Source organism: Stegostoma tigrinum, chromosome 28 (genome assembly GCF_030684315.1).
Source record: "Stegostoma tigrinum isolate sSteTig4 chromosome 28, sSteTig4.hap1, whole genome shotgun sequence".
NCBI classification, from domain to species: Eukaryota; Metazoa; Chordata; class Chondrichthyes; order Orectolobiformes; family Stegostomatidae; genus Stegostoma; species Stegostoma tigrinum.
Window position 1 is genome coordinate 8270104 of NC_081381.1, and position 19087 is coordinate 8289190.

General features: G+C 40.6%; 1 protein-coding gene across 4 annotated transcripts in view; it reads left to right on the forward strand.

Annotated features, from left to right (window-relative positions):
- ubxn10 (UBX domain protein 10) overlaps nucleotides 1-16477 on the forward strand; it is a 33937-nt gene extending 17460 nt beyond the window's left edge. For 2 of the 4 annotated variants that reach the window (XM_059638044.1, XM_059638043.1), the window contains 2 exons: nucleotides 8314-8428; nucleotides 11984-16477. In XM_059638044.1, coding sequence (XP_059494027.1) covers nucleotides 11999-12814 — 816 coding nt within the window. In that variant the 5' untranslated portion in view covers nucleotides 8314-8428; nucleotides 11984-11998 and the 3' untranslated portion in view covers nucleotides 12815-16477. The remainder of the gene's footprint in view (nucleotides 1-8313; nucleotides 8429-11983) is intronic. The other 2 variants (XM_059638045.1, XM_059638042.1) reach the window with 1 other exon arrangement.
- Nucleotides 16478-19087: the final 2610 nt, after the last annotated feature.

Genomic DNA, 19087 nt, shown 5'->3' on the forward strand with positions numbered 1-19087 from the left:
CTCCACCATTCTATCATGGCTGATAAGTTCCTCAACCCCATTCTCCTGCCTGCTCCCCATAACCCTTGATTCCCTTGATGATCAAGAACCTATCTATCTCAGTCTTAAATATACTCAATGACCTGGTGTCCACAGCCTTCTGTGGCAGTGAATTCCATAGATTCACCACTCTCTGAATGAAGAAGTTTCTCCTTATCTCCATTCTAAAAGGCGTTCCCTTTACTGTGTCCTCAGTCCTAGACTCTCCTACCAATGGAAGCATCTTCCCAACATCCATTTTGTCCAGGTCATTCAGTATTCTGAAAGTTTCGGTAAGATCCCCCCTCATCCTTCTAAAATCCAATGAGGTTAAGTCCAGAGTACTCGAACGTTCTTCATATGTTAAGCTTTCCATTCCTGGGACCATTCTCGTAAACCTCCCCTGAACCCGCTCCAAGGCCTGTACATCCTTCCTGAGATATGAGCCCAAAACTGCACATAATACTCCAAATGTGGCCTGACCAGATCCTTTTAAAAGCCTCAGCCTGGGGTGCAGGTTATGTGTTCCTTGAAAGTGGTGTCACTTGAACAGGGTGGTGATGAAGGCATTTGGCATGCATATCTTCATCAGTCAGAGTATTGAGTGTAGGAGTTGGGACACATGTTATACCTCTACAGGACATCGGTAAGGCCATATTTAGAGTACCATGTACAATTCTGGTCACCCCACTGTAGGAAGGATGTATTAAACTGGGAAGGGTGCAAAAATCATTTACAAGAATGTTACTGAGGCAGGAGAGTTTGAATTATGAGGAGAAGCTGTGATATTTTTCCCTGGAGCATAGGAAGCTGAGGGATGGCCTTTTAGAGACTTATGAAATCATGAGGGGCACAGATAAGGTGAATAGGCAAGGTCTTTCCCCCAGAGTACGGGAGTAGAGGGCATAGGTTTAAGGTGAGAGAGGGACGGTTTAAAAAAGACCACAGGGACAACCTTTTCGCATAGAGATTGGGGCATATTTGGAACAAATTGCCAGAGGAAGTGATCGAGTGAGTACAGTTACAACTTTTAAAGACATTTAGACAAGGACATGGATAGGAAAGGCTTAAAGGGATTTGACCCAAATGCAGGAAAATGGGAATAGTTCAGCATAAGAAACCTGGTTGGTGTGGATGTGTTGGACCGAAGAGTCTGTTTCCTTGCTGTATGACTTTATAATTCTATGCTGAAGCCATGTTTTGTGATTGTGTTATTGTCCCTTGCAAGCCTTTAGTAAAAGTAATCAGTGGTCACATTTTCCTGGTTACATATAAACAAAAGACAAAATTAGGCAGCAGCCCTTCAAGGCTGTTCCATTATTCAATAATATCGTATTGATCTGCTATTAACCTCAGATCCATGTTCCTGCATGTTCTGGATAATCTTTCATCTCCTTGATAACCAGTCCACCTTAAAAATATTTAAAGATTCTGCATCCACTGTCTTTTGAGGAAGGGCACAGTGGCTCAGTGGTTAGCACTGCTGCCTCACCGCGCCAGGGACCTGGGTTTGATGCCAACCCAGGGAAACTGTCAATGTGGAGTTTGTATATTCTCCCTGTGTCTGCATGGATTTCCTCCAGTTGTTCCAGTTTCCTACCAAAGGGCACAGATGTGCATTTTAGGTGGATTGGCCATGCTAAATTGCCTGTAGTGTGCAGGGATGTGCAAGCTAGATGGATTAGCCATGGGGAATGTAAGGTTACGGGGATAAGGCAGGGCTTGCTCTTCGGATGGTTTTTGTGAACTCAATAGTCGGAATGGCCTGCTTCCACTCTGTAGGGATTCTTTGATTCTGTGAAAAGAATTACAAAAACTGACAACCTTTGAGAGAAAAATAAATCCTCATCTCTGTTTTTAGTGGGTGCCCCCTTATTTTTAAACTATGATCCCCAGTTCTAGATTGCCCTACAAGATAAAACACGCTTTCAACATTCACAGATCCCCTCAGGATCATCTATGTTTCAGTAAAGTCACTTCTGACTCTTCTATAAGTTAGAGGATACAGGACAAGCCTGTCTAAACTCTCCTCATAATACATCCAGGTATTAGTTTAGTCAGGCAATGATGAACGACTTCCAAAACATTAACATCCTTCCATAAACATGATGACCAGTACTGTACACAGTATTACAGATGTAGTATCAACCAATGCCTGCATAACTGAAACCTAATCTCCCTACTCTGGCATTCAGTTCCTTTTGTAATAAAACGTAAAATGTTACCAGCTTTCCTGACTACTTGCTGTATCTGCAGACTAATTTTTGGTGATTCATCCACTAGGACACATAGATTTCTTTGCATCTCAGAGCTGTGCAATCTGTCACCGTTTAGAGAATAAAATGTGAGGCTGGATGAACACAGCAGGCCCAGGAGCATTTCAGGAGCACAAAAGCTGACATTTCGGGCCTAGACCCTTCATCAGAGAGGGGGGTGGGGTGAGGGTCCTGGAATAAACAGGGAGAGAGGGGGAGGCGGACCGAAGATGGAGAGAAAAGAAGATAGGTGGAGAGGAGAGTGTAGGTGGGGAGGTAGGGAGGGGATAGGTCAGTCCAGGGAAGACGGACAGGTCAAGGAGGTGGGATTGACCTGTCCGTCTTCCCTGGACTGACCTATCCCCTCCCTACCTCCCCACCTATACTCTCCTCTCCGCCTATCTTCTTTTCTCTCCATCTTCGGTCCGCCTCCCCCTCTCTCCCTATTTATTCCAGGACCCTGACCTTCACCCCACCCCCCTCTCTGCTGAAGAGTCTAGGCCCGAAACGTCAGCTTTTGTGCTCCTGAGATGCTTCTGGGCCTGCTGTGTTCATCCATCCTCACATTTTATTATCTTGGATTCTCCAGCATCTGCAGTTCCCATTATCACCATTTAGAGAATATGCTTTTCATTAAATTCTTTCTGTTAAAATGGACAATTTCGCACTTTCCTATATTCTCCATTTGGTAGGTCTTTGCCCACTCACTTAACCCATCTATATCTCTAAACTTCTTCCAATTCATTAACATGCTTCTGTTAAGTTAAATACATACTTTCTTTCTGTACTAACATAGAAAGACTCAAATTAACATCTCTAAAATATGAGAGAACACATGCCGTATTAGAAAGAAGGAATTGAAAGAAATTAATGTTATTCGGGCCATAGTTTTGGAGAAACTAATGGGATTAAAGGCAAATAAATCCTGAGGTCCTGATGAGTTTCATCCCATAATACTTAAGAAAGTGGCCCTAGAAATAGAAGATGCAGTGTTGATCATCTTGCAAATTTCTACAAACTCTGGAACAATTTCTATGGATTAGAGAGTAAATATTGTTAGCCCACTATTTAAGAAAGGAGGCAGAGAGAAAGCCCTAAATTATATATCAGTTAACTTGATATTGGTAGTGGGAAAAATGCTGAAATCAATTCAAAGAGATATAATAGCAGAAAACTTGGAAGAAAATGACGAGATCAGACATAGCATGGATTTAGAAAGGGAAAGTTGTGTGTGACAAATCTGCTAAAATGTTTTTGAGAATATAACTAGTAGAGTAGATAAGGGAGAACTAGTGGATGCAGTTTACTTAGATTTTCAGAAGGTTTTCGATAAGGACCCACACAAAAGATTAATATATAAAATTAAAGTGCACAAGATTAGAGGTTGTTTGCTGAAATGGATTGGTTGGCAGACAGGAAACAAAGTACAGGAATAAACAGATTTTTTTACTGAATCATAGGTAGTGACAGTTGGGGCACAGCAGTGATAAGTGCTTGGACTCCAGTTATTCTCAATGTATATTTTTGATTTCAGTGAGAAAACGAAGTGCCACGACTTCAAGTTTGTAGATGATACAAAGCTGGTTGAAGGGTATGTTGTGAGGATGTAGAGAAGCTTCACTGTGGTTTGGACAAATTAAGTAGGTGGGCACATACTTGGCAGAAGCAGTATAATGTGGATAAATTTGACATTATCCACTTTGGTAGCAAAAACTGGAAGGCAGATTATTATCTGACTGGCATTAGATTGGAAAAAAGGGAGATGGGACAAGATTGGAAAACAGGTGCATTAGATGACAAACAATGCAAATGGTAAATTGATCTTCATAGTGAGAGGATTCAAGTACAGGAGCCAGGATGCCTTGCCGCAATTATACAGGGAGTTGGTAAGACAACATCTGGAGAATCATATGCAGATTTGGTCATCTTATCTGAGGAGAGATTTGCTGGCTATTGAGGGAATAGAAAGAAGGTTTATTGGACTGATTGTTGGGATGATGAGACTGATATAAGAGGAAAGACTAGATCAGTTAGGACAATATTCATTAGAATTTGGGAAAATGAGGGGAGATCTCATAGATATCTATAAAATTCTAATAGAATTCCATGCGGCAGGCTAGTCATAAAGGTTAGGTTTCATGGGATCCAGGGAGAGCTAACTAATTGGATTCAACATTGGATCAATGGTAGAAAGCAGAGGATGACGGTTGCAGACAAACCAAAAGAACTGTTGATACTGTAAATCAAGAGCAAAAATAAAATTGCTTCCCGCACCTCATCCCTCACACCCCACCCCTGCAGTAACTGCCAAAAGAGAATCCCCCTCATCCTCACATACCACCCTACCAACCTCCAGATACAACACATCATCCTCCTACACTTCCGCCATCTACAATTCGACCCCACCGCTAAAGACATTTTCCCAACCCCACCCTTGTCTGCCTTCCGGAGAGACTACTCTCTCTGCGACTCCCTTGTCCACTCCACACTCCCCTCCAACCCCCAACACACCCGGCACTTTCCCCTGCAACCGCAGAATGTGCGACACCTGCCCCCACACCTTCTCCCTCACCACCATCCCAAGCCCCAAGATGACCTTCCACATCAAGCAGATGTTCACCTGCACATCCGCCAATGTGGTGTACTGCATCTGCTGTAGCCGGTGTGGCCTCCTCTGCATTGGGGGAACCAAGCGGAGGCTTGGGGACCGCTTTGCAGAACACCTACGCTCGGTTCGTAATAAGCATCTGCACCTCCCAGTCGCAAACCATTTCAACTCCCCCTCTCATTCCTTATATGACATGTCCATCCTGGGCCTCCTGCAGTGCCATAATGATGCCACCCGTAGGTTGCAGGAACAGCAACTCATATTCCGCTTGGGAACCCTGCAGCCTAATGGTATCAATGTGGATTTTACCAGCCTCAAAATCTCCCCTCCCCCCATTGCTTCCCAAAACCAGCCCAGCTCATCCCTGCCTGCTTAACCTGTTCTTCCTGTCACTTATCCCCTCCTGCCACCTCAAGCTGCACCTCCATTTCTTACCTACTAACCTCATCCCACCCCCTTGACCTGTCCGTCCTCCCCAGACTGACCTATCACTTCCCTACCTCCCCACCCATACTCTCCTCTCCACCTATCTTCTCTATCTTCTCTCTTCAGTCTGCCTCCCCCTCTCTCCCTATTTATTTCAGAATCCTCTCCCCATCCCCCTTTTCTGATGAAGGTTCTAGGCCCGAAACATCAGCTTTTATGCTCCTAAGATGCTGCTTGGCCTGCTGTATTCATTCCAGTCCCACACTTTGTTATCTTGTTAGAAAAACGTAGCCAGAATGGCAGCATTTGTGAAGAAAAAAATCAAAAATATGCAGAATGGGAGGGGTCACCTGACCTGAAATGATAACTTTGATTTTTTTCTTCACTGATGCTGCCAGACATGGTGATGGTTAAAGGTTGTTTTTCAGAACAGAGACCTATGATTAGTGGTGTGCCACAGGGGTCGGTGCTGGGACTTTTGTTATTTGTTATTTACATAAATGATCTGGATCTGAATCTATAAGGCATGATTAGTATCTTGCTTGATACAAAATTAGGAGGTATTGTTGAGAGCGAGGAAGGTTATCAAAATTACAGAAGGATCGTGATCAGATGGGGAAGTAGGCTGAGGATTGGCAAATGCAATTAAATACAGATAAGCATGAGGTGTTGCATTTTGGAAAGTCAAACATAGGTAGGACTTATACAGTAAACGATAAGATCCTGAGGACTGTTGTGCCACAGAGGGACTTAGAAATACAAGCACATAGTTAATAGAAAGCAGCATCGCAGGTAGACAGGGTAGTGAAGAAGGCATTTAGCATGCCAGTCTTCATCGGTCAAGGCATTAAGCATTGGATTTGGGACATTATATTACAGTTTTATGAGTCATTGGTGAAGCCGCACTTGAAGTATTGTGTACAGTTTTGGTCATCTTGTTATAGGAAAGACATAGTTAAACTGGAAAGTATGCAAAGAAGATTTATGAGAATGTTGCCAGGACTAGTAGACTTTATTCCTTGGAATGTAGGAGAATGAGGGTGACTTTATTGAGGTCTATAAAATCATGAGCGCCATTGATATGATGAATGCAATTAGTCTTTTTCCCATGGTTGGGGAATTGAAAACTAGAGGGCATAGGTTTAAGGTGAGAGGGGAAAGATTTAAGAAGGACCTGAGGTGCAACTTCTTTGTGCAGAAAGTGGTGCTTATATGGAATGGGGTGCCAGAGAAAGTGGTTGAGGCTGGTACAATAGCAACATTTATAAAACATTTGGATAGGTACATGGATGGGAAAGATTTAGTGAGATATGGACCAAATGGAGGCAATTGGAACTAGCTGAGTGGGCACCATGGTCAACATGGACCAGTTTGGACCAAAGGACCTGTTTCCATGCTGTATTACTCTGTGACTCTGTGACTAGACAGGGTAGATGCAGTAAGGATGTACTCAATGGGGAGGTAGCCCAGAACCAGGAGTTACAGTCCAAGGGTAAGGGTGGTGAGCCTGTGGAATTTTCTACCAAAGAAAGCAGTTGACCAAAATGTTGATGATTTCAAGAAGAGGTTGGATATCGGCCTGGGGCTAAATGTATCAAAGGATATGGGGGAGAAACAGGAAAAGGCTATTGAGTGATCAGTCATAATCATTGTGAATAGAACAGGGTCTAAGGCAGAATGCCTACTCCTGCTCCAATTTCTATGCCTATTTTTCTTTGTAAAAATTGCCCAGGTATGTTATTAGCACAAAAAATAGGACATATTCAGGATGACCAATCACTGCCTAACCAGTATACTCCCAGCCATCAGCAAAGTGATGATGGTAACGTTGACAGTGCTATCAAGTCGAACTTTCTGTGAACCATTCAGAATGTGCTCTGTCTAAACTGCTCGTGTGAAACCTACAGATTGTGTGCTTCCAATTGTTCCTCACTTAATTGAATTGAGCTGAGATGACTCACAATAGTTAAACCTCAATAGTAACCAATACCTCTTAGAAAATAGAATATAGAGTACAGCACAGTAGCTGAGCACTCAGCCCACTGTATTTGCGCCAACCACGATTTTTTTCTGAACTATTACTACTGCCGACAGGTGGTTCATATCCATCTATTTCTTGCCTATTTATGCATCTGTCTAAATGCCTCTTAAATGTTGCCATCTAACACCTTCCCTGCTAGCGCTTTCCAGGCATCTATCATCCTCTATGTAAAAAAACTTGCCTCGCTCATTTGCTTTAAATTTTCTCCCTCTCACTTTGTAGCCCCTAGTAATTGTAATTTCCAGGGTAGGAGAAAGACTCCAACTATCCACATAATCCCTGCCTCTCATAATTTTATGTACTTCCATCAGGTTGCCCCTCAGCTTCCAATGCTCTAGCAAAAGCGATCCAAGTTTGTCCAATCTCTCCTTATAACCAATACACTGCATTACAGGCAACATCCTGGTAAACCTCTTTTTCATCCTTGCCAAAGACTCCACTTCCTTCCTATAACTAGTGACTAAAACTTCACAGAATACTCTAAATGTGGCCAAACTAAAGCCTTATGTAGCTGCAACCTTTCGATTCAATGCACAGCAGGACTGGCAGCATCTGTGAAGAAAAAACTAGAGTTATCGTTTGGGGTTTGGTGACCTTTCCTCAGAACTGCTCTGAGGAAAGGTCACCAGACCCAAAACATTAACTCTGGTGTTTTTTCTTCACAGATGCTGCTAAAACTGCTGAGCTTTTCCAGTAATTTCTGTTTTTGTTCCTGATTTACAGCATCTGCAGTTCTTTCGGTTTTTCTTTCATAATCAATGGCCCAACGAATGAAAGCAAGTATACCATATGCCCTTAACCACTTTTGGTGCCACTTTCAGGGAGTTATGAACTTACACTCCAAGATTGTCTTGTAAATCAATGTTTTGAAGGGTCATTTCCTTTTACTTTATACTTTCCTCTTACAGTTTACCTCTCAAAATGCATTATCTCACACTTGTTTGAATTTTCTTTATTTATTCAAGGGATGTGGGTATCACTGGCTAGACCAGCATTTATTGCTTATCCTGAAATGCCCAGAGGACAGTTAAGAGTCAACCACATTGCTGTGGGTCTGGATTCACACGTGGTCTAGACCAGGTAAGGATGGCAGTTTCCTCCTCAAGAGTCATTAGTGAACCAGATGTATTTCTCCAACAATTGACAATGGTTTCACGATCATTAGACTCTCAATTCCAGATTTTTTAATGAATCCAAACTCACCATCTCTTGCAGCACAATTCGAACCCAGATCTCCAGAACATTACCTGGCTCTCTGGATTAACAAAGAACAAAAGAAAATTACAGCACAGAAACAGGCCCTTCGGCCCTCCAAGCCTGTGCCGATCAAGATCCTCTTTCTAAACCTCTCATCTATTTTCTAAGGGTCTGTATCCCTTTGCTCCCTGCCCATTCATGTACCTGTCCAGATACATCTTAAAGGACACTATCATGTCTGCGTCTACCACCTCCACTGGTAATGTGATCCAGGTACCCACCACCCTCTGCGTAAAGAACTTCCCATGCATATCTCCCCTAAACTTTCCTCCTCTCACTTTGAACTCATGACCCCTAGTAATTGAGTCCCCCACTCTCGGAAAAAGCTTCTTGCTGTCCAGCCTGTCTATACCCTTCATGATTTTATAGACCTCAATCAGATCTCCCCTCAATCTCGGTCTTTCTAATGAAAATAACCCTAATCTACTCAACCTTTCTTCATAGCTAGCGCCCTCCATACCAGGCAACATCCTGGTGAACTTCCTCTGCACCCTCTCCAAGGGATCCACATCCTTTTGGTAATGTGGTAACCAGAACTGTACGCAGCACTCTAAATGTGGCCGAACCAAAGTCTCTGATACAACTGTAACATGACCTGCCAACTCTTGTACTCAGTACCCCGTCCAATGAAGGAAAGCATGCTGTATGCATCCTTGACCACTCTATTGACCTGCGATTGAACAGTTGAGCGAATTAATTTGATGTGATTTATTGTTGCCACATGTACCTAAGTATTGTCATAGTGAAAAGCTTTGTTTTGCAAGTAGTACAGGCAGATCATACAGGCAGACAAGGACATACAGGTGCTTAGACAGAATGAGACATGCAGGTTACACTACACAGGAGGTACACAAAGCAAGATCAACATTAGCCAGACCAACATTATTGGAAATTGGAGAGTCCATTCAGCAGTCTAATAAGAGCGTGGAAGAAGCTATTCTTGAACCTGACAGAAGAGGTTGTATGAGCATTAGCGGGGTGGGAGGGATCTTTGATGATGTTGGCAATGAGAAATGTAAATAGAATTCATCGACGGAAGGTTGGCTTCACTGATGGTCTGGGCTGTGCACACAACATTCTGTAGTTTCTCCTGATCCTGCACAGAACAGTTGCCATAGCAGGCTGTAATGCACTCAGATAGTATGCTTTCTATGATGCATCTGTAAAAATGGGTGAAGGGCCTTATGGACATGCCAAATTTCCTAAACTGCTTGAGGAAAAAGAGGCATTGTTGTGCCTTCTTGACCATCACATCTACGTGGGAAGTCCAAGACAAGATATTGATTATCATCATTCGCAGGAACTTGACATTGTCGACCCATTCAATCTCAACTCCATTTATATCAATAGGGATATGTCCTCCTCCTTTCTTCCTGAAGTCAATGATCATTTCTTTTGTTTTGTTGACATTGAGAAAGAGATTGTTATCATTGCACCATGACACCAAGCCCTCTATCTCCTTTCTGTATGCTGACTCATCATTGTTTGATGTCCGTCCTACCACGGTTGTGTCATCAGCAAACTTGTAGATGGCGTGCATTCAGAATTTGGCTACACAGTCATGGGTGTACAGGAACTACAGTAGTGGCTGTTAACTCATCCTTGGGGAGCCCCATTGTTGAGGGTTGTCGTGGAGAAGTGCAGTTCTATCTTCACTGATTGCAGTCTGTGGGTCAGGAAGCTGAGGATCCAGTTGCAGAGGGCAGAGCTGAGACCTGGGCCTCAAGAGTTTTGAGACAAGTCTGGTGGGGATTATGGTGTTGAAGGTGGAGCTGTAGTCAACGAGCAAGAGTTTGATGTAGGTGTCCTTGTTATCCATTATTCCAGGGAAGAGTGCAGAGCTGGGGAAATGACGCCCAGTGTCGACCTGTTATGTCAGTAGGCAAATTGCAGGGATTGAGGCAGGTAGGGAGGGTAGAGATGGTGTGGGCTGTGACCAGCCTCTTGAAGTACTTTGTGATTATAGAAGTTGGAGACACTAAACGGTAGTCAATAAAGCATGTTCCACGTTCTTTCTTTGGTACTGGGGTAATACCACTAGGCCATCACCTCCCCTTCTGAAGAAGTATGCAATTGTTTTATTTTTTCCAAGTACAGGACTGGAACAGGCAATTTGGAACTTATTGCCATAAATGGCATTGAGAGTCAATCATGTAATGTAGCTCTGGAGTCATATAGATCTGGCTTGCTTCCCCTCCTTAAACAATATTAGTTAACTAGTCATGTTAGTCATAATTCAGCAATTTTCACAGTTTTTGTTTCATAGTAATTTATGAATTGATATGTTAAAATTGAAGTTCTAGGTTGTTTCTCCAAAAACCATACTAAATTCTAAATACATAATAAATAATAAACTAACAGCTATTTCTCATAATTTTGGGGTGAGAGATGTTTTGGGGTCGTCAGAAACAAAAGAACAGAAATTGCTGGAAAAGCTCAGCAGTTCTGGCAGCATCTGTGGAGAGAAAGCAGAACTAACATTTCAGCTCCAGTGATCCTTCTTCAGATCTGGAAGTGTTGTAGGGCTTGAGAGGTTTATAGAAATAGGGAAGGATCATGAGATTTGAAAACGAGAATGTAAATATTAAAATTGAGGCATCGCTTCACTCTGAGCCAGAGTATGTTAGTTGTGGAGGAGTGATGGGTCAACAGAACTTGGTGTGGATTTGGATTTGGATTTCGAGATCAGAGATTTGAATGAGCTTTAGTTTATGGAGGATCAAAGGTAAGATGTTTACCAGGAGTTCACTGGAAGAGTCAAAACAAGAGAAAATTAAAGTGTGGATGATTGTCTAAGCGGTTGATTAGCCAAGGCAGAGTTTGCGCCAGGCAATGTTAGCAAGGTGGAAACAGGCAGACTTAGTCCACAGATGGGTGGTTAGAAGTTCATTGCTAGATCAAGTATGACACAAATGTTACAAACTGTTTAGTCTCAATAATGAGTGCCTTGTAGCTAGAAGAGCTGTTCTTCAAATATGAATTGAGGATTTCAATTTAACAATTTTCAGCATATTAATATCCTGTATAGTCAATAATCTAAACATAATTTACTTGAATTAAGTGTTTTACAACCATAGAATTATAGAATGGTACAGCGCAAATGGAGATGATTCAGCCCATCAAATCTTCTTTTGATGGAATTCCATCCGTTCTGTTATCTAGTGCTGCCAGCTCCAAAGACTTTCAAGCAAACACCCCAGGGAACTCTGTTTTCACATACCTTTATAATGATACAATTTACTATGTTACATTTCTTTACATTATTCCTACAAAAATGTACATCTGCTTTGAATTTCTTCTCTGATGTGACCATTTAAATATTGTAAAGAACTAAATAGATGTTTTATACATAAGACATTCTTGTATTTTGTTTTACAGTTACCTAAGAATGAAATGGCAGCTGCAGAACCAACTAGTAGGCCACCCTCAGGGTCCAAAAGTATTTCTTCTTTTGATCTTCCCCTATACCCAATTTTAAAACCCAACACAAATACCATGAATATTCCAAGGCCTAAATCTGCCAAAGGTCGCAGTCGTCCCAGCTCTGCTTATGTTCAGAGTCCAGAGATTTGTTCAGATCCTATTCCTGTTCCATCGGCTTTTAGTGACCTAAGCAACAGTCCTCCATCTTCAACTTTACATCCACCCAACAGGATTACTCGAGTGACTAACGAAGATGTTCCAAATCTTATCCATCAAGTTCCATCTCGGCCATCCTCATCCTTAAATAGGTACAAAGTTTTACCGTCCATTGGAAGGAGAGAGTCCAGTGAAAGTGGAATAAGGACCATAGCACAACAAACCAATAAACTTAATCTGCATGCAGACCTTGAACAAAATTTAAAATCAAACAAGGAAAAGAAGCCACCCCCGCCACTCTCTAAGTCTAGAACTTCAACAACAAAAACACAGGTATCTCAGAATCCATTACTCACTTTACCTGATGAACCATCAGAATCTGAGCCACGATTGCGACTTGCTGTGAGATACCCATCAGGCCAGAGATTTGAACGCTGCTTCAGGCCTTCAGACACGTTACAATCAATCCTGTCTGTGGCTGAATGGAAAAGTAATAATAACTATGCTAACTCTGTGGTTGAAACCATGGATGTACCTAGGAGAAGTTTCAGTGACCTGTCAAAGACACTGGAGGAATGTGGAATTCAAAATAAATCAGTTCTTTGTATCCTACAGGGTGAGGGCAATTAGTACTTAATGTTTATTAACAATTCCATCCCAAGATGAAAAAGGATGCGCAAAAAAAAGTCCAGTCCAATTTTTTTTCAAAATTCAAATTTAATTGCTAAAGATATCTGAGCGTGAACCAAATTGATGGGGCACGTTCTATGATTAGAATAGTTGTTCCTCACATTTCAATGAAAAGGATGGTTAAAAGTCACACAATGATTGGTTTTGCAATCTGAATCTCTCCTGATGACTTTTCATTAGGCATGATGGTGTAAAGTGATTATGCGCCTATAGAGACAGTGAAGAAACCCAGTTAAAAGAAAAACTCGTGGATAGTTTGTAACTTCAAATGCAGAACAAGAATTTGATGGAGATCTTTAGTGCAAGCTCTTGGCTGCCTTTCAGTTCAAAAGGTTGTCTAACTTAGCGTTGAATACACTGAATATATTAAATATTGAATATTCAACTACTCAGCTTTCACTGTAAAAATAATCCAAAAATTCATAACCCTTTGTGAAAAGAAATTTTTCCTCAAACATCTGAAATGGCTTGTTCAGAAACAATATCCCCAGATTGTAGATTACTCATGCTTGGAAAGATCTCAGCATCTCCCTTGTCAAGCCATCTTGACAATCTTAATGTTGCAATAGGATCCTCTCTCAATCTTCTAAATACCAATCAGTACAGGTTAAACTTGCTGAGACTCTCCTCAAAAGACAACCCTTCATCCCAGGAAACAACGTAGTGTAAATTTCCTGAAATATGCAAGTATATCCTTCCTGTATCAGAGACCAAAACTGCACACAGTACTCTAGGTTTGACCTCACAAATGCTGTGTACAGTTGTAACAAGGCATCACTACTTTAATACTCCATCTCCTTGCAATTAAAAGCAATCTTCCATTTACCTTCCTAATTATTTATATCTGCATAGAAACATTTTGTGATTTAAAGGACGCTCACACCCCTCTGCACCACAGCATATTATTTCTCTTCTTTTAACTAATATTTTGTTTTTAATTTTCCTACAAAAATGGATACCTTCGTATTTTTCCTGATCATACGCTATTTTGACCTGCTTATTTCTGGTACTTTTATTCCTTTGCAAACTCTTTATATTCTCCACACTGCTCGATTTTCCAAGAATCCTTGTATCATCAGCAACTTTGGCTATACAATATGTTGTTCATCCAAGTTATTAACATTGAGCATAAATAGTTGAGACCTCAGCATTGATCCCTGTTGCAGTTTACTATACTGAAAATGATCCATTCATCCCAGCTCTCTGTTTTCTTTAAAAGCACGGAGCCAAAAAAAACTGGCAGTAGGCATTAGCTATTTGAACTCTTAAGCCTATTCCACCATTTGGTAAGGTCCTGCTGATATGATTGTGACCACAACTCCATTTCCTGTAAATCCCTACATCCTTTCACACCATTTGCAATCAAGAAACTAGTTAACTGATCCTCTATCCATGCTAATATACAATATTAGCTCAACAACATCAATTTTATCCTGTGTATTAACCTAATGGCATCTTATCAAATGCCCTTTGGAATCTCGAAGACTTTATCTACAGACTTACTTCTTTTCATCCTGCTTATTGGATCCTCAGAAGAACTCTAATAAATTTGCTAAACACGATTTCCCTTTCACAAACCATTATATCATGATTTTCTAAACATTTTGCTGCTACTTCCTAAATAATGATTTCCTGTATCTTCCCAATGACAGGTGTTAGGTTAACAAACTCTGGTTACCTCCTTTCTCTGTGCCTCCATTCTTGAAAGAAAGCATTAAATTTGAGAGACTTTTTTAATCCACTGAAACTTTTTTTTTTCCAAATTGATGGAACATTTGAAGGTTGTAACCAATACATCCACGTATTTCTGCATCCACTTTTTTGGATCCCCTGTCCATTCCAGAGGACTTATCAGACTTTAATCCCATTTGTTTTATTCTCTAGTGATTGCTATTGTTTGAAGTTCCCTCTTTTGGCCCTTGATTTTTTACTATTAATGGGATGAGTTTTAGTGCCTTCCATGAAGGCAGATAAAAATTCTTGTTCAAAAACTCTGTTTATTTCTTATTTCCTATTATTAACTCCCTAGTCTAACCATCAAAGGGCAGCTGCTGTTCTTTTTTTCCCAATGACTCATATTTTCTACAAGCATAACACATTGGACTCAAAGTAATTCTGATCGTATTACTGGTGTAAACGAAATAGTGAACAGAACATCATGTTTGATTTGATCAAATGAGTCTGTGACCAAAGGGGCCCTTTAAACTTAAATATGGGCTGATTTGCTTTTTTCTCCACCGCACCCCAGCCCATACCTCCTTAACCTAATCCCCAGTTCCCATCACCATCACGATCATGAGTTAAATGCAATGCCATTGATCTACAGGCAGATTTTAATACAATGTAGGCAACAGCTTCTGCCTCACTTTAAGCCTTATAATACATAGATGGACAAATGTGCATTTTATAATGACTTCAAATGATAACTGTACAATCAAAAAATATTTCTAATTCTTTCAAATTAAGTATTTATAGCATTTTACAATAAATGTGTGAAGTAAATATTACATCTGAATCTACTCATTATACAATGACAGTAGAGTTATATTATGACATTTTGACTATGACCTTGCATGTTGTTTACAATGGCTTGCATTACTTATTGCACTGTGATTTACATAATACACAATAGTACAGCCATTTTCCTGGTTCTATGAACAATTCCATTTTGTTCATTTATATGAAACTCTAGTTCAAAACTGTAATTATTTTTGAAATCTTATCATTGGCACAGTACTCCTGATTTAATTCAAAATTAAATTCCACACTTTTTTTCTTGTTGTGCAGCTACTTTTAGAACTTAATACATTGTCTCAAGCAAATAGTGACACCACAGAAAATTTTGATCTATTCAAAGTACCACTTTGGAATTTCATTGATGTGCCACGATGCATGTATTTAAAACACAATGTAACTACGCTTACCATGTTGAAGTAAATAGGGAGTGGATGGAGGGAGTTGTACATAGGAACAAGAAAATAAAATGGGTCTACAGGAACCATAAATAGCAACAAAATACTTAATGCCTGTTGAATAATTAGTGGTGGTTATGAATACATTATTTTCTTGTGGAGGGTAACCAATCCTACCAAAAAAAAAATTGTTTAGGCATATGTATATCTAGAGTTATCTTCCAAAACACTTGTGTAGACCATTTTTATCTGAAGACTTTAACAAAGCACATGTGCTAGAACACTGTGATGGGTTTTATAATTTAACACATCTGCTGAGATTTGTGCTACAATACATCCACCTATTTCTGCATCCACTTTTTTGGATCCCCTGTCCGTTCCAGAGGACTTATCAGACTTTAGTCCTATTTGATTTATTCTCTAGTGATTGCTTTTTTTTTGTGGATTTGATGTGGAGGTAAGGTAAATCCCTGATTGGGTGCAAATTATGCGTGGATCAGCAAGAGGAATTTAATATTATCTGTTATTCACTATTACCTGTAAACTTCCTGGTAATAATCAAATGTTGAGATCTAACCAAAAAGTTACTAGGAATGAAGCATATTTCGACTGATACACTTTCAAATGGTACAGTTACTTTTCTAGTGTTTTAATTATGTTTGTAATTTAATTAATCACTTTTCAAAAATAAAAGCACGTGTGATTTGATTATCTTTCATGTCTTGCTTTTAAAATTCACCATTCAAGAAATAAATATTACGATATGCAGTGACATTCAACTTCATTATTAGGTCGTGTTAATGTATTGTCTAGAGATAAGGAATAAGGACATAACATTTCTAAAACAATAAAAAGGGATGGAGGGACATTGAATGATACAACAGGCAAGCACAATGCTTTTTTTTGGTCAAATAATAGGATGAAATTTTCTTTCCTCTATCTGGAGCAAAATTCACTTGGCCGTTTAGTTTTGGCTGAGACAATGGCTTTGAAAATTGAAACAAGAACAGGAAATGCTGGTCAAACTTGACAAGAGTTGGCAGCATCTCTGGAAGGAGAGAAGCGGGGTTAACAGATTGAGATTTAGAGTCATAGAGTCACACAGAACAGAAACAGACCCTTTGGTCAAACTTGCCTATGCTGACCAGATTTTTCAAATTAATTTAGTCCCATTTTCTTGAGTTTGGCCCATATACCTTTAAACTTTTCTTATTCATGTACCCACCCAAATGTTTTTTAAAATTCATAACTGTACAGGCCTCTCCCACTTCCTCTGGCAGCTCATTCCATATACACATCACCTTCTGTTCAAACAGGTTGCCCCTCGGATGCTTTTTTAATGTCTCCCTTCTCACCTTAAATCTGTGCCCTCTAGTTTTGAATCTTTGCTATTCACCTTATCTATACCTCATAATTTCATAAACCTCTATAAAGTCACCCCTCAACCTCCTATGCTCCAGACAAAAATGACTTAGCCTATCCTTATAGCTCAAACCCTCCAGCCTTAGTAACATCCTTGTAATTTTTTTCCTGAACCCTTTTCAATTTTTTTAACATCATTCTTATAGCTGGGCAACCGAAACTGTATGCAATACTCCAAAAGTACCTTAAAATATTCTGTACAGCTGTATCAAGTCATCAACTTCTATACTCAATGCTCTGACCAATGAAGGCAAGCATGCCAAATGCCTTCACCACCCTGTTTACCTGTGATTTCAATGAGCTATGTACCTGAACCCCTAGGTCTCTCTGTTCAACAACACACCCCAGGACCCTACCATTAACTGTGTAAGTTCTGCCCTAATTTGTCTTATCAAAATGCAACACCACATTTATCTAAATTAAACTTCATCTTCCACTACTCAGACCAGTGGCACAGAAAGGCAGTAAAAATCTAGGAGAGTTTGCAAAGCAAGCTTTCTATAGCTGTTCAAAATTGTTCTGAAGAGGAGTCTTTGGACTTGAAACATAGGGTTGAATCTCACTTTTTTTTTGGCTGAGTCTTAGTTGTGTAAAATATTTTGAGGATTTGTCAAGTGAGGCTTAGTGACTTGCCTGATCTCACCTCATTAATTACCTGTACCACCCTACAATGTGTCTCATCTGATTTCTATACCATCTTATCACACACCATTTCCAAAACACCCAATTTCTCAGCAGATATCCCAGAATTCACTGGCATTCCTTGTGCCGGCCCAGTCTTTAAAACTCTGTGTATACTTTGACAAGTACTGTCAATCTGAAATTGCCCTGCACGATTTCTGATACTTGATGTGAACATGGTAGAAGAGTAAATCAGCATCTGCTTTATGGGCAGGCTCTTGGAAGTCTGACTAACCAGAGTGATGCAGTGGTTGGGCTTTCTCACAACCCAGGGCCAGCAATGGAGAACATGACACCAGCTCATGCCAGGCCGTCCAAGGTTGCCACTCAGATCAATGCCTTCTTGAACCCACAGAGAGTGACTGACCTGGGTGGAATGTCTGGCCTTGAACACAGATTGTGCATGGGCCAGCTGTTAGAAGTATTTGAAGACATCTTTAACCTCTCCTTACTATAATGTGAGGTTTTCACCTGTTTTAATATGACCACTATCATGCTAGTGCCAAAGGAAATTCAGTGAATGAGCCTTAATGACGAGTGCCCAGTGGCTCTGCCATCCATCAATATGTGTGCTGAGAGATTAGTAATGGCACATCAACTCCAGCCTCGGAGATTGCCCTTGATCACTGCAATTCACCGACCATCGCAACAGGTTCATGGCAAATGCAATTTCCTTTGCCCTACACTCATCCCTAGAATATCTGGATAACAAGGACACTGATGTCAGACTCCTATTTATTGAATTTAGCTCCGCCTTCAACACCATAATTCCAACAAAACTCATCTCCAAACTCTAAGACCCTAGGACTTCTCCTCCTCCCCCACCCCACCTCCCCACACTGAAACTGTATCCTGGACTTCCTGACCCACGGACCAAACCAGTAAAGACAAATGACAACACCTTCTCCGCAATTACCTTCAATGCTGGTGCCCCACAAGGTTGCATACTCAGCTACTTATTATACTCATTTTACATTCTCAACTGTGTAGCCAAATTCAGCTGTAACTCCATTTACAAATTTGTTGATGACATCACCATAGTCGTTTGGATTTCAAACAATGAGGAGACAAAGTACAGGAAGGAGATAGGTAGCTTAGTGGCATGGTGTAAAGACAACAATCTCTCAATGTCAACAAAATGAAGGAGACTGTACTCGACTTCAGGAAGCGGAGTGGTGGACACTCACCCCTGTCTCTA